The sequence below is a fragment of the Vicugna pacos genome, chromosome 18, assembly GCF_048564905.1.
Source record: "Vicugna pacos chromosome 18, VicPac4, whole genome shotgun sequence".
In the NCBI taxonomy this organism is placed as follows: Eukaryota; Metazoa; Chordata; class Mammalia; order Artiodactyla; family Camelidae; genus Vicugna; species Vicugna pacos.
The window spans coordinates 20,503,912-20,526,511 of NC_133004.1; the positions used below are offsets into that span (position 1 = coordinate 20,503,912).

At 60.0% G+C, this 22,600-nt stretch overlaps 1 protein-coding gene and 1 non-coding gene across 3 annotated transcripts; both read right to left on the reverse strand.

Moving 5' to 3' along the window:
• Positions 1 to 20: 20 nt before the first annotated feature.
• CASKIN1 (CASK interacting protein 1) lies at positions 21 to 17,659 on the reverse strand. 2 transcript variants are annotated; one of them, XM_072942445.1, is made up of 20 exons: positions 17,451 to 17,659; positions 11,692 to 11,743; positions 11,487 to 11,584; positions 11,159 to 11,304; positions 10,981 to 11,076; positions 10,724 to 10,854; positions 10,130 to 10,238; positions 9,938 to 10,046; positions 9,753 to 9,847; positions 9,467 to 9,584; positions 8,372 to 8,473; positions 8,196 to 8,284; positions 8,035 to 8,119; positions 7,858 to 7,949; positions 6,952 to 7,062; positions 6,777 to 6,878; positions 5,297 to 5,435; positions 3,173 to 5,218; positions 2,104 to 2,524; positions 21 to 1,721 (listed from the first exon to the last, which is right to left on the reverse strand). In XM_072942445.1, exons 1-20 carry the CDS (start codon positions 17,542 to 17,544, stop codon positions 1,625 to 1,627), a joined length of 4,332 nt encoding a protein of 1,443 aa, XP_072798546.1. In that variant the 5' UTR covers positions 17,545 to 17,659; the 3' UTR covers positions 21 to 1,624. The 2 variants fall into 2 exon arrangements, with proteins under 2 accessions (XP_072798546.1, XP_072798547.1); XM_072942446.1 differs by lacking the exons at positions 6,777 to 6,878; positions 6,952 to 7,062.
• A 2,356-nt stretch (positions 17,660 to 20,015) lies between these two features.
• Positions 20,016 to 20,087, reverse strand: TRNAS-AGA (transfer RNA serine (anticodon AGA)). The gene has a single exon. It is a non-coding gene; the product is annotated as a tRNA-Ser (tRNA).
• Between the last annotated feature and the right edge of the window lie 2,513 nt (positions 20,088 to 22,600).

Consider the following 22,600-nt stretch of genomic DNA (forward strand, 5'->3'; position numbering starts at 1 on the left):
AGTGATCCAGGCAGCAGTGATCCATTTTCTGCTGTTTATTGACAGCTAACAGTAGTTCCCTGCCTGGCCCCCCCTCCCCACCTGCTGGCCCTGGCCTGGGCCACCCACTGAGGAGAGGCCAGGGAGATGGCCAGGCACTCCACCTGGGGAAGTGTCAGGATGTGACTGCTGGAAGGGGTCCCACATGTCCAGACACCACCTCGGCAGACCCCCTCCACCTGCCTGAATCACAATCGCTGGTTTTCGGCGTTTTTTAATTCTTTTTTTTTTTTTTAAAGAAATGTCAAAGTTGTGCCCAACACATGTGAATCAGCAAAGACGATAGAGGAGGCCAGTCAGTATTTTTTGGAGGGGGTAGAGGGAGGAAGAGAAGGCGAGAACGACCACACAACACGGCCTTGAACCACGAGCAGAGCGTCCGTGGGAACTCAAATGGGGGTGGGCTGGCTGCAAGGAGCCAGCTTGGGGACCCCAGGGAGGGAGAGTCGGGTACACCCTCACATGAGCCACACGCAGCCTGGCACGCACGCCTCGCACCCACTGTTGCCACCCAGCTGACACACCCACATTCACCACACTGTGTACACAGCTCCCCTGAAGCCCAGGGGCACCCTCATGCCAGCACCCCCGAGAGAGGAGGAGCCCTCTCCATTGTCTCCACCGCGTGGAGGACACAGCCCAGCAGCGAGCAAGGCACATCCTTCAAGTTCTTCAGATGCAGAGAAGTTAGGAGAGAGAGCAGAGGGGAGGCCCTGGTGGAACATGGACCCCCTCCCCGGACCCCAGCCTCCTGTTTGTGCTACTGGGCCAGGGGTCTGGCCACTCCTGGATGGAGGGAGGGAAGGACACACAGACAGATGGCCTGGACCTCTAACAGCTTTTGTCTTGAGCTAGATTCCAGTGTCCTTGCAGTTGGTAAATGGTTTTCTATAGAATCAATAATATTTTTTCTTTCTTTAAATATATATTTGTTAAAGTTATAACTTTTTGTTTCTCTGGGGAAATCTGCCTCAGCTCATTCCCAATAAATTAATACTCTTCGATAGCTTATATTCTGGGGGGTGCAGTGGAGCAGGGGCCCCAACCCCAGCCCCTTGTGCTGCGCCAGAGCGGCTGGCAGAGGACCCCAATGGGCAGTTCTGTGCTGGGCATAGGCCTGTGCTCTGCCACAGATTGGGGAGGGGACTACAGCGGCTGCCCCACTCCCGCTGCCTCACCTGGACTCAGGGCAGGGGTTTCAGGGGCTGCCCCTCCTCCACCCACAGCAGGCAGAGCTTGGTGGTGGGTGGGCAGATGGCCCAGCAGTTATTGCACAGGGAGCAGCAGATAGGGACGGGCACCCACGGGGCAACAGCATCTGCCCAGAGCCCTTGGGTCCCCCAGCCAGGCAGTCCTCCCGGCTAGGCTCAGGGGGCAGGAGTTGTGCTTGTGCAGGGGCTGGGCAGCACGGCCTGCCCCCGCCTCGTGCCTGCAGCCACTTGGAGGGCTATCCCCTGCGCCCGGCTCCCCTTGGCCCGTCGCCCTGCTCGCTCGCGCCACGCCACGAGGTGCCCATCCTGAGGTAAAGGTCAGTGTGCGGGCCAGAACCCATGCGGCGCGGGCGGGCCCGACGTGGGCGGCCGCGTCACTCCAGCATGGCGTCCAGCTGGTCGGCCAGGTCGTCGAACATGCTACCAATGTCATCCAGGATGCTGCCGGTGCTCTTCTCTGCGGCCGAGGGGCTGGGGGCGGGCGCGGCGTGAGTAGACAGGGTCGATGCAGAATGTCCCGCCCCAAGTCCCGTTCTTCCTCTCATTGAGGCCACGCCCTCGCTTCGGGGTGGGGCCAGAGTAGTTCACGCCCCTACACCATCCACCCCGCCCCCGAATCCAGCCCACGCACTGCAGCCTGGTGCGAGGACTGGGAAAGCTCGCAGACCCCGCCAGCTCGCAGACCCCGCCCAACCAGGGCCCCGACCCGCGATGTATGGGCGGGGCCTGCTCCAGACCGTGCCCCTTCAGTGCGACTCGGCTCCGCCCTCGCAGGGCACCCTTGAAGCGCTCTCAGGCAGCATTCTCCTGTAGGCCTTACCTCCGCCCATGCCGGACCCCGTCCCGCACCTACCGTGAGCCCTGCGCGTCCTCCTGTCGGATCTTCTCTTCTACGGCCTGCAGCGCCGCTGCCAGGCACGCGCTCGTTTCCTCCAGCTTCTGCCGGACGCTGTCCCCAGGCGAGGCACCATCGGGAGCAGCTGGAGGCCCAGTGGCGGCGGCGGCGGCGGCAGCGGCGCGCGGCGGCTTGGCGGGCACGTGCAGCGCGGGTGCACCGGGGGACGGGGGCCTGGCGGGGCTGGCGCTCAGTGAGGGTGGCGTGCTGGCCGGCTTGGCGAGGGCGGCGGGCGGCTGGCGTGCCGGCGAGGGCGCCGGCGACGGACTGGTGCTGCCCGACTGCAGCCCCGCCGCGGCCTTGGCCGGCTTGGGCGCAGTGGGCGGCGGCGGCGGCTTGGGAGACACGGGCGGCGGCGTGCCATGAGCACGCTTCACCTCTGCGGGAAGGAGGAGACTGGCACCGGGTGGGAGGTAACGAGGAGCGCGCGCGGCCCACCCCAGGAGAGGCCCTGCCGCAGCGCTAAGGTAACACCCTCTGCACTGCTAAGGCCTCATCCCTCCGCAACCCTCAAGCCCTGGGCCTCCCTGAGGCTGCCAGGGGTCGGGCTTCCCAGTGCACACCTGCTTAGGTGACTGCTTCCAAACCCGGGCCAGCCCACCCCCACCTCCATCCCTCTCCAGGTGTGGCCTACTGCAGCCACTGACCCTTCAGTTGCTTAAATGCTACAGGGCCTTTGCACCTCTGATCCTTATGCCTGAAAGCCTCTCCCCTCCCTCCTGTGCTGGGGTTACTCTCCAGCCAGGTCAGAATCCTCCCTGACCCTTCCAGCATCATGGGCCCAACCTCTTTCTTTCACAGGTGCTGCTATTCATGGCTCACTGAGCAATGTGTGGATTCATCTACCCTTGTCCCAGCTCTGGGCTGGTGGAGCGGTCCAGTGGGTGGATGGATGGATGAGAGGGAACACTTTCCCACCCCACTTCACCTGGTCTTTATCAAATCCAAGAAATGGAAAACCCCTCAGGCCATGGAGTGGGAAGCTGGCAGCGGGGTGAGGGTTCCCTAGCAGGCTCCCTGCACCTACCTGGGCTGCCCGGACCTGGCAGCGGCACCTTCTTGGAGGCAGGTGTGGGTGAGCCCTGGATCTTGGGCACAGGCTGAGCCAGAACGGGCTTGGGAGAGACAGGCGGCTTGGTCAGCTTCCGGGTGTCGCTGTCGGGCGGGGGCAGCGGGGGCAGATGCATCAGGTCAGAGGGCGGGGGCTCAGCAGGCGGAGGTGGAGGGGGCAGCTCTGGGGGCCCAGCCTGCTCAGAGGCCGGTCGGCGGCGCACAGTGCCCGTTCCATTCTGGTACACAGACAGCGGTGGGGGTAGCTCAGGACCTGCCTCCCGCTCCTTGGCCTTGGGCCGGCGCTTGACAGTGTCGGACTCAGTTAGGATGAACTTCACGTTCTCCTGCTGGCTCTGCTTGGCTCGGATGCGCCTCTTTAGTGTGGCACTGGCCTCCACCCTGGCCAGGGGCGGTCCCTCTGCACTCGCCTCGCCCTTGGCTGGACCTCGAGGCCTCTGCCGGGCAGCGCCATCTTCCACAAACTGGCTGTGATCTGCAGGGGGCCCCTGCTCTCCTGGACTACGGCGAGCAGTGGCCAGAAGTCCTGTAACGGGCCCACTCAGCGTGCGGCGCCGGTTCACCACCTCACCATCAGGCCCGATGGCCTCCTTGTGTTTCACCGAAGCCAACACTGTGGCCACCCGCACTGGCTCCGGGCTGGCAGGGCGAGGTGTGGGGTGGCCCTCGGGGGGCCTGCGGGCTGCCCGGCCCCCACCCCCAATGGACGACAACTCGAGCATGGCTGCAATGCTCTTCACGCTGCCAGCACTTCCTGTGTCCACACTGCCAGCCAGATCACTAGCCCGGCGGCGCTGTGCCCGGACCCCCAGCCGGCCGTCCTCAGTCCCAGCCTCCTCGGTCTCCGCATCTGGCACCGACTCATCGGCCAGGTTGGCACTGGCCATGGCTGAGCTGGAGCGCTTGGGCGGGGGTGGTGGGGGCCCCTTCTTTCTTGGTCGCACAGCGAATGACTGGCTGCGGTTAACGTTCTTGTCGGCACCAGCAGGAGCCCGCACAGAGTGGCTGCGTCCCACACGCCGCTGGACTGTGGCATAGGGCCCTGCAGCCGCCGGCACCAGCAGCTCGTCCCGCTCCGGCTCGCTGTCAGACGCTGCGTAGCGATTCAGGCTGTGGGCACGCTTCTTGGGCCGCTCTGGCTCCACATCAGCCTCGGGGGGCAGGCACAGCATGGGCACAGTCGTGGGAACAGCCGCAGGTGCAGGCCCTGGAGCAGCCGGCCCTGCCTCGCTCTCCACGGGTTGGGGCAGCACATAGGCAAAGCCACGGTGTGTGGGTGACTGAGGCAGCGAGCGAGGTGACATGGGTCGCTCTGCTGGTGGCAGCAGCTGGGGGGTGGGCTTCACCTTGGCTGTGGCTGGGGCTGGGCCATGAGGCCCCCCCACAGCCTGGGGGGAGCTTGGCCGGGCTTTTGTGGGCGTCTGCGGGGGTGTGAAGTGGCTGGCACCTGGTGGAAGGACCTGCCGTGGCTTGCCAGGCACTGGGGGCACGCTGGCCCGCTTGATGCTGTGGCCGTGGCGGCTGGGCCGGGCCTCCTTGGGGGGTGTCCCTGGGGCTGGCCCCTCATCCAGCAGGTACTCCTGGCTTCGTGACATGGGGCTGCCAGGCCCAGGGGGTCCATCGCCCAGCAGCTCCTGAGAACTGCTCATGTGCCGAGCCCGCCCACCGAGGCTGGGCTCTGGCCGCATAGAGGCCCTTGGGGTGGGCGGCAGGTGGTTGGAGGGCTTCTCAGCAGTGGCAGCGGCAGCGGCAGCAGCCCCTTCGGCCGGGCCAGTCATGGCAGCCTGCAGCTCACCGCTGAGCTCACTGTCCTGGAAGGTGGTCATCTTAGGAGACTGGCAGTCAGCTGGGGCAGGCTCAGGTGGGGGTGGCGACTCAATGGCCATCACTTCAAGCGACTGTGGTACCTTCCGGCGCAGGGGTCCCCCCTCATACTTGGCATACTCTGCCTTCTGTAGCTCCGCCAGTTTCCTCACTGCCAGCATTAGCTTCTTCTGGTGTCCTGAGTAGGGCACAGGGAAGGTAAGGCCAGGGAGGGTGGCAAGGACCAGGAGGCAGCAGGGGTCGGGTGAGGCCTCACCCAGCTTGGTGATGCCGATCTCCTGCAGATCCTCCCAGGTGATGTCGGTGATGAAGTCGATATTCTCGTAGCCGTTGTCCACCAGCACCTTGTAGTACTGGGCCAGGCCGATCATGGACAGCCACACAGCCAGGTTAGCCTACGGAGCAGGGGACACAGAGGGCAGCCCGAGCTGGCTGCCCACACCCTGCCCACCACTTGGAGCTGTCAGAGGAAGGGGCACCGGGCCAGCCCCGTACAGACAGACAAAAGGACAAACGGACAGGCTGGAGGTGTCAGCTTTGGAGACAGGGCCGCCTTGACAGGAGCCCAAGGCCAGCTCACACACGCGTACCAACACATGCAAACACACACAGGGGTGACCCTTTCCTCAGGACACCCTTTGGGGGACAGCAAAGAACGTGCTTCCTCACTTGCCCAAGCAGCCACAGGGACAGCACTCAAGTGGACACACCCCACACATCGTGGACGCAGACACACAGCACCAACCAGATACAGGTATACACACACCCTGCATCTCAGCCACACACGGGCACTGACACCCTGCTGAGTCACGCTCACCAGTTCCCCACCAGCGCAGGCACACCTCACATACCATGTCACACGCATGTGCAAGCATCTGTGTTGGTCTTTACCCAGAACCAGCTGGTGGCTCCCTGAATGGCATCCACCCGTCCACACACTCCCAGCTCAATATCACTCACACACCTCCACACAGCACACTTGATCACCCCCTGGGTGCAAGCACAGTGAGGCCCATGGGACCCAGACGTGCTGGCTGGGAGGGGCCCTGAGCCGCTGACTGAGTGGGGCGAAGCAGGGTGGACAAACATGAACCTGCTTGTCACCAACCCACAGCATCTCCCTCATGGATGTGTGGGAGCCTGAAGCACAGCATGAGGCCCAGAGAGGCAGCAAGGATGCGACAGTCTTCTTCTCCCAGTCCAGAACCTGTCCCACCACAGGGGTGCCTGTCTGTGACAGCACGGGCCACTGCCTATGTGGCTGTCAGCCATCAGGGCAGCCAGCATGTGCAGTCATTGATTGGCGCCCAGAGTGTACTTAGTACACGTGTGCTGCCTGTGTACACGAAGCGCACACACACACATCTCCCCCACGTGTGTGCCTGGGTGTGTGCGAGCATGCCCTATCAACACAGCCCCTCCACAGTGTCTGGGTGTGTGTGCGATGGGCAACGGTACAGGAGTGCCTGGTGGCACCGGTGTCCTTGTGTGGCAGCCTGAGTGTTGAGCACGTAGTAGAGATGGGGACTCTCCAGGCTTCCAGCTCCTTTTGCCCTGACGGCCCTCAGAGGCTGTCCCCTCTTGCCCCTGCCCCAGTGCCCCTGACAGAGGGACAGGGGCCATCCTCTGCTCTCCTCTCCCCGGATTCCCCAGAGGGCAGGGGAGGGCTGTAGCCAGGGAGGCAGTCTGTCTGTCTGCCCATCCTGGCCTGGCCACCGGGGTGCAGGGGGCCTTACGGGTTTGTGCTCAGGCAGCCAGTCAGGGATGCTCAGGCCACTGATCTCTGCAGTAATCTTCTTCCGGTGGCCCGGCTTGGTGACCCCAATGGCCGTGAGGTCCTAAGTAGAGGAGAGGCCTGTTAGTTGGAGGCTGGAGGCCCATCTCTGGGTGGCCAGGCTTCAGGTAGCTCACCTCAGGGGTCATGCGGCTGATGGTGGGCAGGTCGTAGCCAGCACTGATGAAGTTGGGGGCGTAGAGCTGTAGCTGGAACGTGGCAAGCCACTGGCTGACAGCCTCGGTGCTCTGGAAGACACAAGGCACCCGCTGCAGGCTCGCCCGCCCGCTCACCTGCCAGGCATGCATCCCAGCCACCGCAGTGCCTCGTTCTCTGCTCAGCCGAAGACCGTGCAGTTCAATCTGCCGTCCACTGGGCCATCTGCAGCCAGGGCCTGGTCAGCCTGGCACCGCTGCTCCTCCTCACGCTGTGGTTCTGGATGCTGCCGTCTTGAGCATCGTCCAGCACTTCAGCCTCCTTCTGTGATCTCCACCGGGAAGGTCCAGCTGCTGTCCACATCATAGGCTTCCCTGACAGTCCCCCCCCATTCCTGTCCCAGGGACACCCTGGAGCGTGGTCCCATGGGAGGGGCACTAGGAATGGGGCCTCAGGAAGGAGCACCTAGTGCTGCCCCTCCCCACCCTAGAAGGTGGGCTCTTCCCAGAGGTCTGCAGAGGACTCAGCCAGCAGCTCGCCTCCCCTAGCACGCAGGTGCAGCACACCGGACCTATCTCAGCCATGTACACACACTGTCTAGTCTCACACCCCTGCCCATCCACACGCACACATATGCATACACGTGCCCGGCTTGCAATCAAACCAGCCACACAAGCACACCCCCCAGTTCACTGCACGCCTGTGTCACACCTCCTAGACACACAAGCTTACATGCATAGCCCATACAACAGACAACACCTACACACACAGACAGATGGACAGAAGGACGGGCCTGGCCTGGCCTGTCAAGGGCCCTGGCTGCACTGTGGCCAAGCCAGGCAGGCTGCCCCAGGCGCCCCTCCCTGCAGCCGGCCCAGCCTCTGTACCTTGCCCTCTGATGCTGCCTCTGGCTTCTTGGGTGGCTGTTCCCCATAGACCTGCCCAGCATGGGCCACTGGAGGCTGGGACCGGGTGGCACCTGGGGACAAGAGGGTGTGGTGGGGCAAGGGCTGCCTGGGGACTACCTCCCTGCCAGGCCAGCAGTACCGCATCCTTGCTCTTACCTGCGGAGCCCTCCGGAGGCTTGACAGGGCTGTCCCCGGGGCTGGAGTCGGAGACAGGCTTCTGGGAGAGCACTGTTGCCAGGAGCTGCAACCCAGACAGGCCAGCTGGCCAGGGCTGCTCCAGCCAGAGGCCACCCCGGTCCTGCCACTACCCCACCTACCTTGACCCCTTCAGAGCCTGCATGTAGGGTGTGGCCCCCACTGCTCCGGCCACCAGCCACACTGCTCAAGCTGCCACTGCGGTCCCCACCTGCCAGCAGGAGAGAGCATCGTCTGCCGGTGCTGGCCCGGCCTAGTCCGGTGCTGCCTTACAGAAGTGTGGCTGCCCGCCACCTACCTGCAAAGGGCTTTCTCAGCACCCAGATCTCCTCAGGGGGTGCAGGGGCACCTGATGAGCTGCCTCCCTGGGGTGGGCTTGGTTCGGCACCTGCTCGGGAACCTGTGAACCAAGCACAGCCTTCCTGAGTCCTGGACCGGCTCTGGCCTGGGGCATTCCCTGGCCTGGCCCCTGAGCCTGCGCAGGGCAGAGGTGGAACACACACGCCTTAGGGAGTCGGCACCACAGCCTCCTCCTGCCCTGGCCGTCTCCAGGGAGCTGAGAGACCCTCAGAAGACCCCTCCCAACCCGGAATTTTTGAGAGCATGGCAGAGAAGGGCACAGGCCAGGCTATCCTGCCAGTGGCTCTGTGGTCCTGTAGGTGGGGGAATTGCAGGAGGGTGCAAATCCCTCTGTGCCAGGGTAGCAGGGAGAGGGAAGAGGCCCCCAGGAGCCTGGGACCAGGGTCCTCAAACCAGGGACCTAGAGGTCTGTGGGTGGGCTGGCTTCACCTCATAACTGGCCCTCCTCTGCCCTCTCACCCCACCTGTCAATCTCCATGTCCTTGGTATGGGGTAAACCGATCTCCCCATGGCCCTAGGGCTTTCTCCTGTGCCCCTCTCCCTCACCAAGTCAGCCACACCAGCCTCCTTTGGACTCATACTCATCACACTCTTTCTTGCCTCCCAGCCTTCAAACACGTGGTTCCCGCTGCCTGTTTGCTGCCCGCGGCCAGCCCCTCCCATTTCTCAGGGCCTTCTCTGACTGCCCTGTCTACAGCTGTCTCCATCCACATTCTCTGTCAGTGGCTGGTACCTTCTATGTTTATTCCACTGTCCTCTGCTCCCCTCCCTCCCCAAGGGCAAGCTCCTGGAGAGCAGGAATGATGTCCATCTGGGTCACCGTCTATTCTGAGTGGCTAACCTGCAAGGTCTGCTGAATAAAAGAAGTGGGTGTGGGGACACAGATGAGGGGACAGCTGGCAAGACACACTGCTCGACCCCACTCCAGATCCTACACCTAGCAGTGGCTAGAGCTTGGTCCTTGCCCTTTCAGCTGACACATCCGTGCACGTGCTTCCTTCTGGCCCGAGCTCAGGCCTGGAGGGGGACTTGCCTGCTCGCTTGACAATGGCCTCGCCCAAGGAGGACGGGAAGTAGCCCACACGGTCGTTGCCTGTCCTGTTGTCATGGATACAGCCCTTCCACCGGCCATCTGGATGCTGCTCAAGGACCTGGCCAGATGAGGTGGGGGGAGTATGCTCAGGGAAACGCCCCTCCAGGTCAAGCAGCTGGATGGCTTGGGCCTCCTGCTCAGACTCCCACGCCCCCCAAGTTCTGCTGGGTGTTGTGGGGTAAGCATCCCGCCCCTCCTGGCTCCAGCAACCCCTGGCCATCCTTACTGTGATAATGTCCCCTGCTTTCACATTGAGGCTGGTCAGGTCATAGTTGTTGCAATAATCCTTGGTCGCCCGGACCTGCAGGGCCGCCGAAGCCTCTGGGGACACAGGAGGCAGCAGACCCCCCAGTCCTGTGAGCCAGCCCGGCCCAGGCTCTGCCCCTGCCCACCTGCCCTGCCCGGGCCCACCTCGCAGCAGCTGCTTGATCTCCTTGCTGGCCTGGGAGGTGGTGAACTGGTGCACGATGTCCAGGGCCGTCTGGCTGTAGGTATTTCTTACATGGGCATTGATCCCGCTCTGTGTGCCAGAGGGCGAGGCCCATCAGAAGCGCCCCCCCGACACCCACATGTGACCCCAGATCCCCCAGCCCACTGACTCACATCCAACAGCAGCCGAACCACTTCTGTCTTCCCGCAGAGTGCGGCCTCGTGCAGGGCTGTGCCAGACTTGGTCTGGCGGTTGATGTCAATGCCGGCTTGGAGGAGGAGTCTGGTGGGGAGGTAGGAGGAGCCAGCAGGGTCTTGCACAGGAGCCCTCCACCCCAGCACCCCCAAGCCGGGCTCCAAGTCCTGGGGGCCTGAGAATAAACCAACCCTGTCCCACCTCCCTGACAAGACAGTGATGGAGCACTTGTAGAAGTGCCCCTCCCTGGACGAACCCTTCACGCTGTTATCTTGTCTCGTTATAATAGGAGCACTGCTGTGATGCCCACTTTAAGGATGGGGAAACTGAGGCTCAGAGAAGTTCAGGGCCTCCACAAGATGACCCAGCAAGCAGCATAGGCTGTGGGGCTGTAGAGGCTGACCTCGCCGCCCCTTCTGGTACATTCTTCACGTGGGTGGCTGGAGGCATCCTTCGCACCCGGAGGCCTGACCACATCCCCATGGCTCCCTGGCTCCTCCTGTCTCATAGCCCAGCCAAGAGCAGGAACCTGGAGGCTGAGTGCTCCTTACCCCGCCCCAACACGGCCATACCTGATGATGTCGATGTGGCCATTCTTGGCTGCCAGGTGCAGGGGGCTGGTGCCATTGGGGTCGGTGGTGTCCCCAGGCCGGGGCTCCAGCAAGGCCGCACACATGTTGCTGCTCAGGAGCAGCTGGACCACCTTGAAGGAGGAGTCAGAGTAGGGGGGCCCAGAAATGGGGTTGGGGGTTGCAGATGTGTCCCACGATTCCCACCTCAGAAGAAGGTGGAGCAGGTGCAGTCCCACTCAGCTCCCTGGGAGACTTACCCCAACACGGCCGAACTCACAGGCAAGGTCCAGGGGTGTCTTCCCCGAGTTGTCCACCATGCACGGGTTGGATTGGTGCTGGAGCAGCATCTCAGACTGCAGGGACCATCAGGCCTGAGGTTTTCTGTGGGGCTCATGCTGCCCCAGGTGCCCTGTCAGCCCCCAGGGTGGTCCTTACCACGTCATAGTGACCATGCTGGGCTGCCAAGTGCAGGGGGATGTGGCCCTCATCGGACGGGATGTTCACCGCTGAGCCTGCCTTCAGCACCAGCTTCATGGGCTCCTTCCGGCCCTGCCAGGCTGCATAGTGCAGCGGCCGCATGCCTGGGGGCAGGTGGGAGCCGCTGGGAGCTAGCTCCTGACCCTGACCCCAACCCTGACCTCCAGGATGCCGATCCCACGAGAACCTGCCTCTACCCAGACCACGACCCTGGGCTGATCCTCCAGGGACCCCACTCCTGACCTTGACCCCCTGCCCCAGTTCTGAGGTCCCTAACAGGACTTGCCTTTGTTGTCCTTGATGTCCACAGCAGCCTGGGCCTCCAGCAGCAGGGTGATTAATTCCGTGTTGCCATTCAGGGCCGCGTGGTGCAAGGCAGAGAAGCTGGGGTAGGTGACAGATACGTATGGGCAAGGACCGGGGCACCCTAGATGTCCCCAGAAGTCCCTAACCCCCATTCCAGACTGGCATCTTCCTTGCTGAGAACTCACCCATCTGGGTCTTGGAAATTGACATTGATCTTCTTGGTGGAGCCCAGGAGCTCTGGGGGTGGAAAGGAGACACAGTGAGGGAGGCTCTGCCCCTCTACTGAGGCCTACCTACCTGCCCTCTCTGGGAAGCCTCAGAACAGACAGATAGTGACTGGCTGGCTCCCTGGCAGGCTCAGAGCCAAAGCTCCCTGGGTTATTAGTCTAGAAACATTCATTCATTCATTCAACTCTATTCCCTGCACTCAGGTCCAGGTACCAGCTTTCAGATGTTGGCTTCCCACTGAGCTAAGATGTTGGAAGGTTCACAGGGCCTGTCCTTGCCTGGGGACAGAAGCCAGGGCTGTGCACCCCCACAGGCACACACATGTGCACATGAACCCCCTCCATTGGGACGCTGGCTGAGCACCTGCCAATGGTGGGAGGGAGAAAGCCAGCCCAATCTGTCTCTCAGAAGGGCCCAGATGGGGCCGGGGGTGGCCCAGGAAGGCTGGAACACCCGGAAATGGGGGTATCTCTGGGAAAGATCTCAATTTCCAGGGTGCAGCCTCCCCCCACTCCCAGCCTTGGGCCTGGCCAGTGTAGATGAGCCCGTATTAGGGAGGGTGGGAAAAAGGCAGGCAAGTGGGTCGGTGCCTCTGAGTGACCACATGAGAATGGCCACCTTGTCTACAGGGGGAGGCTCAGGATCAGTCTACCTGAAGCCCCAGGGGCTCAAACCCTCCCTTTGGGGCCCCAGTCTCCACCAGCTGCCTACCAGAGGAGGGGAGCCCACTGATGCCCTCCCCATGGGCTCAGGTCCAGCCGGACTAGGGCCAATCCCCTGCCTGTCTGGGCCATGGTTATATAACCCATTTGTGGGTCAGTCACTCTGGGAGGGAGGGGCTGGCGGGACAGAAGCCCCTTTGTCCCGGCCCAGGACAAGGGTGGGGGTGGGGGGCTAAGGGAGTCAAGTCACAGGGTGGGCTGCTGCTGCAGGGCCTGCTTCGTGACCCACAGCAGCCCTGGGCCCTCCTGCCTTGGTTCTCAGCTGCTGGATGCAGGGTCTGGGTCCCTCAGTGGCCCACGAAGCCCACAAAGTCAGACAGGCCTGAATTCATATATTCCCTCTGCCCCTTAGTGGCCCTGTGGCCTTGGCCCTGAGCTTAAAGGTTCTAATAGGGCTGGCCTCGCAGGCCTAAGGGCATTTCCAGACAACACAGGAAGGGTCTGGCACACAGTCGGTTCAGTTCGTGACAATCACTAATGTTAGCTCTATAGGAGTCCCACCCCCACCCTCTCCAGTGCAGGGCTTCTCTGGCACAGAACGGAGGCTCCAGAAAGAGAAGCATCTCCACTCCCCTGCCCCTCCCCCTCTGCTCAGACACTTCGCTGTGCTGATGTCCGCCTAAGTTGGCAGCACTGCCACCCTTCCCCTTGGTGGTCTAGGCCAAAACCTTGGAATCAGCCCCAGGTTCTTTCTTAAGTCTGTCTTCTCCATCAGCAAATCCTCTTGACTCTACCTTCAAGACACTTCCAAAGCACACTCAGAATCCTACCATCTCTCACCAGTGCCAGCATCACCACCCTGGGCCAGGCCAGCATCTCTCGAAGAATGATTGCCATCACCTCCTCACTGGCATCCCCACTTCTACCCTGCCCCCCTCCAGTCTATGCCCGTGAGGTCAGGGGGATCCCGTTAGAACATGAGTCTGTTCCAATTGCTTCTCTCCTGAAGACTCTTCTGTTGAGCCCCTGTCTCACTGAGGTTGGAGGCCAAAGCTGGACAATGGCACTGCATGAGGTAGCTCCTTTCACTTTGAGTTCCTCATTTCCCCTGTTCCAGCCACATGAGGCTCCTTGATGGCACTCCAACACACCAGCCTCCTCTGCCACAGGGCATTTAACATGCTGTGGGGGGGGGGCGCTATTCTTCCCTCCGTTATCCCGGGACCTGCTTGGCAAAGCCTCCCCCACTCCCACCTAAAACGCTTATCCCCTTTCCACCCTGTATCTGTTGTATTTTTCTCTTTAGCCCCCATTACCACCATTTATTTTGTTTATTGTTCATCTGCATCAGTAAACTACAAGCTCCAAGAAGACAAGTGACCTGGTGACTAAAATGGTACTGGGCGCATACGAGGTGCTCAGTGAACTGGTGACTGAATTGATACCCTCATCTCATGCACTCCATCCACCTGCCACGGCCAGCTTCAAGCATGCAGCCACTCTGGAGAGCCCCAAGCATGGTTGGATGCTCTGGTGTTGCTATCTTGAAATTCTGATTTTTTGGACAAGGCAGCCCACACTTTCATTTTGCACTGGGCTCTGTGAATGATGCAGCTGGGCCTGCCACAGTCCCCTGTCATTAGGCTGAAGGGAGCACAGACATCACTGTCCCATGGCATCCCCCCAACCCTGCTCAGGGCCACACTCAGCATGTTCTCCCACTGGAACACTCAGCCCCAACTCTAATGGTCGCTGTCCCCACTAACTCTTCTTAGTTCCAGTGTAGCCAGTTCTCAGCTTCTCCCTCAAGACTTCCCAGGCCACGTTCCTCTCCTCATTCCCACAGCTGGGCTCCCAGGCAGCTGCCAAGCCAGGTGTCCTGAGTGGAGCCTGTGGCCAGGCTCACCTGCCTGCACCTACTGGAGCTGAAATTTCAGAGGGGTTGATGTTCAAGGCCCGGGAATTGACACAGACACCAGTGAAGAGGTGGAGTCTCCATCCAGAAGGGGACCACTCCCCACATGAGGAGGGGCATCATGTTAAGGTCATCCCATCCCTCCCCGCTGTTGGTCTCTTCCAAGGCAAAAAGAGCTGGGGGAAGGGTAACAGCTCATTGGTAGAGTGCGTGCTTAGCATGCACCAGGTCTTGGGTACAATCCCCAGTACAGCCTTTGAAAAAAAAAAAAAAGAAAAGAGGAAAAGAGCTGGAATTGGATGGAGGGGAGCTTGAGGTCTTGGAGCACCCCCAGTTCCTATGGGGGACACTGGACACCTGGGAAGATCCCAGAATGGAAGCCTGCCTGGGGCTGGGGAGGTTGCATCTCAAGGAGACAGAAGCTCTGAATGAAGAAGGAGCAGAGCATTGCTGGAGGGCCCTGGGTCGGTGGGGAGAAGCAGGCAAGTGGGGACTAAGCTGAAGGCCCCAGGAGCCCTTTTCACTTTTCCGCAAGGGCACTAAATCCTATGGATTCCCATCAGTAATAATGAGTAAACCTGTGACTTGGGCTCTCTGGTCTCTTGCGCCCCCCAGCTCTCTAACTGCTTTCCTGTGACCATCCCTACCTTTGAGGTCAGCTCCAACTCCAGCTGCAGAAGCCCTAGGGGAGCCAACCCCAGACCCTGTCGCACCCTATCCTCATGGCCTCCCTTCACGCCTCTGCCCAGGTGCTCCTCCAACCACGGAGGCCACTCACAGGCTACTTTCACAGAGCCATATCTGTCCCCTACAGGGGTGTGGTTCTGACCCATCTCAGATTGGCTGAGCCTTGTAGCCTCCAGCCAGGCAAGGCATATTCTCAGCTCCCCCAGGGCAGGCAGCTCTGAGCCAGATGCTGGAAGAGAAATCTTAGTGGGCCAAGGTGAGAGAGCACAGGAGTGATTGTCTGCCTCCAGTGAATTTGGGGAAAGGGGAGGCTGAGCCAGGAAGAAGGGCAGGGTGACCCCCCACACCCTAGAAGATCAGCCCCTATCCCTGAATTTTCCCTTCCAAGCCGTCTTGTCTCTCTTCAGGGACAACAACTGCTAGGGTGCTGGTGCTGGTGCATGTGAGGAGAGGCTCCCTTCAGGCAGGAGTGGGGCTGACAGAGCCTGGGGCGACACTGGGAGGTTGAGGAGACAGGAAGGTGTCAATGCAGGGAGGACAGTGTGCATCAAGAATCATGGAAACACCTCTGGAGTGGGGGAGCTCCCTAGGGAGCACTGCTGGACACCCCCCACCCCATGGCCCAAACTCCAGCTGTACTTTGCTGAATCAAAATACATCTTACTCCAAAGCAGGCCAGTGTTGCCATGACAACCGAGCTAATTCATGGAGGGATTTCTCTGTCTGATTTATTATGCCTGCCCCTGTGGGTCAGAGAGCCCAGATTCGGGGGCCAGGGCAGGTGTCTCTCCTGCCCAGAGACCAGGCCATGCAGGGGTGAATGTAGAGACCCAGGTGGAGACACAGGTAGAGGTAAAAGTCCCCACACCATTCCCAGGTGGCCAGAGGAGAAGTGAGGAGGAACCCCCAAATCTGATGCCCCTACTTCCTCCGCGCACCCGCCCTGCGCAGTCTAAGGAAATGGCCATAGTGAGCACTTCCTGACCACTTACCAAGCGCCTGGGCTTCATGCCTGCACTCACTGCTCTTAGACAATGCTGCAAGGCAGGGACCACAAACGCCCCCATCCTACAGATGAGGAGACTGAAGCCCAGAGACTGTCTATGCCCAAGGTCGGATTGGCCACTAGGTGGAAGCCTTTGCCTTGCCTTCCACCTCTCAATCCCTGCTCCTGCTTTTGAGGCTCAGTTGAGGCCGCCTCTGCCTGAAAGCCCTCCCTTTCTGAGCCCTGAGGCCCTGAAACCAGCCCCAACTGGCAGACTGTCCCTGCACCTCGGGTTTGGAAGGCAGGGCCGGCCTGTGTGTGTGAGCTTGTGAGGCACGGATGTGCAGCTCTCTAGTTGCACAGAGCAGACTGGAGCAGCCAAGCAGGGGCTGCAGTGGGAGGGGTCCTCCTGGGGCTCAAGCACCTACGCCCTACCTGCCCCAGAAGTAGTCTCAGCTCTCAGCATCTCCCCTGGAGAGAGGGGAGGGAGGCCTCCCTGGCTTACATACAGTTCTGGGGCTGGGTGGGGCACCCAGACTCCATCTGCCACCCATCAGAGCCCTGCTCGCACCCTCACAGGTGCCCTGACACACTGACACAGCCATACGTGCGCAGTCGCACACGCGGCTGGTCCACACGCCCATCCATCCATCTCCTGTGTCCCCGGGGGAGGCTCCAGGCTGAGCTGGGATGAGTGCTGGGATCAGGGCTCCAAGCTTCCAACCATCCCCCCGGGCCCTCAGAGCGCAAGCTCAGGATGGCTCCTGGGAGACCCCCTCCTGCCCCCCAGCCCCCATTCCCAGCAAGGAAGCCAGAGAGGACCAGGGTCTCTACTGCAGGGTCTGCACCTGCCTCAAGCTCTGCCAGCTCTGGCCTGGGCGACCTTGGGCCTCTGTTCCCCCATCCGTAAATGGCTCCCAGCCGGCCATGCCTGTGCAGCCACACCCCCAGCATGGTCCTGCCTCCCACTCCCCTGCCAAGCCTGTTATTAAACACGGTGCGGTGACGGGGTCTGACAGAGACTGTCAGCTCAGTAGTCGCCCCTCACTGCAAAGGGCCCCTCCCTCTCTCCGTGGTGTCGGGGAAGGGGGGAATCCGCCTCGCCCTTTAAAGGCCCAGCAGAGACCTCCAGCTGTCAGTCCGCAGCCCAGGAAAGGAGGGGGACGGAGGCAGGGAGAGAGGGATGCGAACGCCTGCGGTCAGGGAGGTGGGTGCCTCCAGTTACCCGCTGGGGGGCTCGAGTGACGGCAGGGCGCTTGGTGCTGCCCCTCCTTGAGGGCTGGCAACGGGGGGGGGTGCGGACCGAGGGTCTGGGCGCTGCTGGCCCCGCCCCGCCCCCGGGGACCCAACAACATCCCCCCTCCCTGCCCTGCGCTGGGCGGGGTGGGGGGTTCAACGCTGGAGACAGCCCCCGGGCGCGCCGCAGCTCCCGCCCGTCCCCCGCACGCCCCGCGACCCCGTACTCACTGGCCTTCCCGGGCCGCGGCCTCTGCAGCAGCCTCTGCGCGGTCCCCACGTCCTCCGCCTTCACCGCCTGCACCAGCTCCTGCTCCTTCCCCATGGCGCGACCAGGGCCGCAGCGACGCGGCTGCGCTCCGTGCGCTCGGCGCGACTCAGAGGCGGCAACGGCGGCCCCGCCGCACCGGCCGCATCCTCCTCCCTCCCCCGCTGCCTCCTCCTCCGCCCGCGCCCCTCGCCGTCCTCCGGCTCCGGCTCCCGGCGCGGAGGGGGCGGGGAGCGCGTCAAGGGCGGGGGGCGGCCCGGGGGCGGGGGCCGGCGGCGGCGGGCGCGGGGCGGGGGCGCGGCACCTGGCGCCGCCTCCCGGACGCCAGGGTCCCCCTCCTGCGGCCGCTGACCTCCGGCCGCCCGCGCCGGTCGCGCGCCCGGCTCCTTGGCTCCGCCCCTACATCAGGCCGCGTTCTCCCAAGACGCCCCCTCCCCACGTGCTGGCTGTGCGGCTCACGCCGGGCCTCTGCGGACACCCCTCGGCACCGGGCGACTGCCAGGGGCTGGGGACAGCAGCCGCCAGGGGCTGGACACTGAGCCCCGACACGGCAGCGGCGCCAGGCAGAGCCTGAGAGAGGCTTGCAGAGGCTGCGGGACCCACGGAGGGAGGGACTCGAGGCAGTGGGCGGGCGGGGACCCGGGCATAGAGAGACCCGGGCACTGGCGGCACGGGAGCTAGCCCGCCAGAGGCTGTCAGACATTTCTGGCCCGTGGTTCCCGTGGGAGGTGTCGAGGGATTGTGAAGAGGAATCTCCCAATAATGAATTCAGTGTCAGGGAACCTGCCCCCCACCCACACTACCCCCGCCGCCGCCGCCGCACCCTCCCTTCCACCAACTGCACCTTCTTGCCTTACAGCCTCTGGCTCTCTCCACAAACAATGCAAGGCAACAGACCCCGCCTCAATCTGAACCCCAACCTCAGTGCACCCGCCCAATACCAACGGGGGTGCTACCCCCACATCTACCACCAAGGTCTCAGCTCCTCCATCCCCAGCACCAACTGGGGTGTAACTCTTCAGATACACCACCAAGGGGGTCTCAATCCCCCGCACCCAGCACCTATGGGGTCACAGCCCTGCCCAGCACCAATCTGAACCCCCACACAAGCCTACTCACCCTCTAGCCTCCAGCCACAGTCTTTGGGAGCCCTACACAGGACAGACACTAACCTTCCTCTACAGGGGTCTCACCCTTCTGACCTCTTGGGTCTCAGCCTTGAGTCCTTGCCTTGTATGGCTGCAACATTCTAGAGATAGACCAGTTGGGGTCTGTGTCCTGGCTCAGGTTGTTTCCTCATTTGCAGGGAGGGACAGATCATTACCCCAACCCATCAAGGTTGTTAGAACATTTGGTGAGGTTCACACAAATGATGGCCTGACTCCCCTCTTCCTGTGGCCCAGACCATCAAGCTGGTCCAGGAAGGAGGTGGCCAGAGTGTGGACGAGGGGAAGCCACAGGCACTGGGATTTCCTGATCTGGGCAGCTGATCAGTACCCTCTATGGGGTCTCTTGTGAAGTTTAGGGAGCGAGTGTAGGTGTCCCAGGGTGCTGGGCTCCCTGAGGGGGTCCTAAACCCAAGGGCCCTTCCCCTCACCCTTTATGGTGACTAATTCCTGGGCATCTGACCATGCTGGTCACTTCATAGATGAGCTTGGACATACTGTGCCCTTTTTTACAATTGAAGAAAGTGAGGCTCAGAAAAGCCAAGTGACTCACCTGAGGTCTGCGAGTCTCCAGGTCATGAGTCTGAGATTTGAACCCACATCGGCCTCTGCATTTGTCTTAACTGGTTTGTCACTTTGTTTTTCTGAGTCTCGGTTACCCCTTCATAAAATGGCGAAGTGATACCTCCCCTTAGATTATTTGAGGATTAATTGTAATGCTATTCAAAAAGCACTTCACAATGGAACTTAGTAAAATCTCAGCAAATAGCTTCTGTGGGAATTGTGATATTCCGGGGTCTCCTTACCTGGGCCATCTGGGTAGCAATTGTATTTTATTCATCTTTGTATCTGCAGAGCCTAGCAGCATGTCTGGAACACAGGAAACACTACCAAAAAAAAAAAAAAAAGCAATTATCCTTACCATTATTTTTGGCTGGCTAAGGTAAACCACTCTGGCTTGAGCCTAACATTTGCAGGGCCTGGAATAAAAGTACAGAGGCCCACACACCAAATGTTTAAGTATTTAAGTGTTATAAAATGTAATAAATCATACTAATAACCTGTTAAATAAAATGTGTTCTATCATCCTACCTTGACAAATATACTTGCCTCATGACCTGAAAGGCCAAGTTCCAATTTATTTATTTATTTATTTATTTATTAAATTTCAGCTTTTTTCCCATTTTTTGGGGGGGAGAGGTAATTAGGTTTATTTATTTTTACTATGCATATAGGATTTATTATACAAATTAAGAGGGTAGTTAAATTTAGATTATCAAAAGGTATTCAAAGCCTAAATTTAAAGAAAAAATGGTTTTCATCTACCTGATTAACAGGAGTATATTATTGTCTATTTTTAACAAAGGGTACTGGGGATTGAACCCAGGACCTTGTGCATTCTAAGCAGGCACTCTACCACTGAGCTATACCCTCCCCCACCTCCAAGTCCCAATTTAGAATTATCAGGTGGGAAATGAGCTGGTCCCTGCCTATAGCTGCCTCACCTCCTTTCTCTGCCCAGCTCCAGCTCCAACTATACCCAACAAACAGTTACCTCTTTATCACTCCTCAGTGGGCATCTTGCTATGTGGTCCACTTGCTGGAGGACAGACCTGGGAAGAGAGTTGTACAGATTTTCCCAGATTCATCCTGGTAGGTGAGGCTAATGCCCTAGAAGGCGTCAGGAAGTCTTAAATCTGCTACTGACCAGCCTGGCAACGCTGGACCAGCTCCCTGCACTCAGCTGCTTCATCTGTAAAATGGGCCAGCAGCTCTGCCTGCAACACAAGGCTGATGGGAGGGCACATATGGAAGCAGAGATGTGCGTCTTCCTGGGGTCCTCTCAGCCTGGGGATGGGGACGACACTGCAGGCCAACTACTCTTGCTAGGGGTATGAGGATGCAGAGGCATGGGACTTGGGCAGCCCTCCAGGAAGTCAGGCCTCCGAGGATGATCCCAGAAGGAGGGGCCGCTGAGCCAGCAGAATTGCCGAGGCTCAGCCTAGAGTAGAGCTAGTGGTTGCTTCGCTGCAGCCTGGGCTGGCCCCCTTCCCAGCTGCACAGCAACCTCCCCCTGGCAGCAGCACAAGCCCTGCTCCTGCCCACCGGCTGTGCACCTGTTCAGGCACCCTCTGGTGCCCCTTCCAGCCTCCCCTCAGAGCCCTGGTGCCCAGCCCCTTATGTATAAAATGAAGATGATGAGTGTACCCTGCTGGGAGCATGGAGTGCACTAGGTGCTGTGGTTTCGGTCGTTCGCACAGAGGCCACCTTTGTAAAGTGCTCAGCTGGTGTTTGGTATACAGGGATCAACAACCATGGGTCTTGTCTCCCCTTCCTGCCAAGCAGAGATGCTGGAGCTGCTCAGCCTGGGCGGGGAGACTGGCCTGGCCTCTCAGTTGGTCCTAACCATGGGACATGGGAAGCCATCCACCCAGAGTCCCCACAGAAAGGCAGGCAGCTCACGGTCTGTCCCCTGGGCCACAGGTGGGACCCCACAGACATCCGGCTGAGTCTTCCTGCCATCCTGTGGCCCCATCCCTCCTTCCTGCTCTCAGGCTCTCTGGGTTTATATTGCTCTGGACATACTTCAGGTGCTGGGGTTCACAGGGTTCTTCCTCTCCCAGCCTTTCCAGCCCACATATTCATCTACCATATCCAAGAGCTGCCTGTGAGCCTGGTGGAGCCGCCCTGGGGGAGCGCCTGTACTTAGGAAGATGGAGAGGACGTATGAGGTGTGGGGGTAGCCTGGGAAGTAGTCACCTCAGCCAGAAGGGGCGAGGTCAGGGGAGAGTTGAGCCCAGCAGAATGGGTTCTGCCATCCTCCAGTGCCCTTGGATATGTGACTTTACATCTCTGAGCCTCAGTTTTCTCATCTCTGAAATGGGGGTGGTTCCCCCTCGGCAGAGTCATTGTAAGGACCCAGTGCAGACTGTGGGTAAAACGCTCAGCACGATTTGGCAGTTCCTCAAAAAGTTAAACATGGAATTACCACATGGCACAGCAATTCTACTCCTAGTATATATCCAAGAAAAATTGAAATGAGTACTCAGAAAGGTCAGAAAATTTGTACAGAAAATTTCATTATAGCAGTATTTGTAATAGCCAAAAGGGGAAACAACTCAAGTGTCCATCAACAAATGGATGAATGGATAAATAAAATGTGGTCCATCCACACAATGGAATATTATTCAGCCCATAAAAAGTAATGAAGCATTGACACAAGCTACCTGGATAAACCTCAAAAACATTATGCCCAATGAAGGACGCCAGATACAGTGAAATATCCAGAATAGGTAAATCCACAGAGACAGAAAGATTACTGATTTCCAGGAGCTGAGGGTAGGAGGGATGGGGAAATGGGGAGTGAGTACTTAAGGGGCAGTGGTGGGGGTTTCTCTTGGGATAACTGAAATGTTCTGGAACTAGACAGAAGCAGTGGTTGTACAACATCTTGAAAGTACTAAGTGCCACCGAATTGTTTACTTAAAAATGGTTACTTTCATGTTATGTGAATTTCACCTCAATTACAACAAAACACCCAGTATAACACCCCGTACAGAATAACTCTTCAAAATGCTATGCAAGGTGCTTAAATCACTAGGAGTTCAGCAGGTGAGGAGGTAGAAGTGGAGCATCCTAACCGTGGACAAGGGTTCAAAGACAAGGGTGTGAGGAATTCACTCTGGCTTCATGGAGCACGTGGCTTGTGGAACACAGAGGAGGGAGCTGCGGGGCCTGGGAGTCCAGACGGGGACGGGGACCCCTTCAGGCTGCTAACAGGGCTCAGACTTAGGTTTTCAGAAGACCTCTGTAATGAGGACAGCTTGGAGTGGGCAGGAGTGGGTGTGGGGGACTGTTCTGGGAGGGGGACAGTGACCCACTGGATCCTGCCTAGCTGTCACACACCGGTGGGCACTAAACACAGAAGGGGAGGCCTTTTGGAGTGG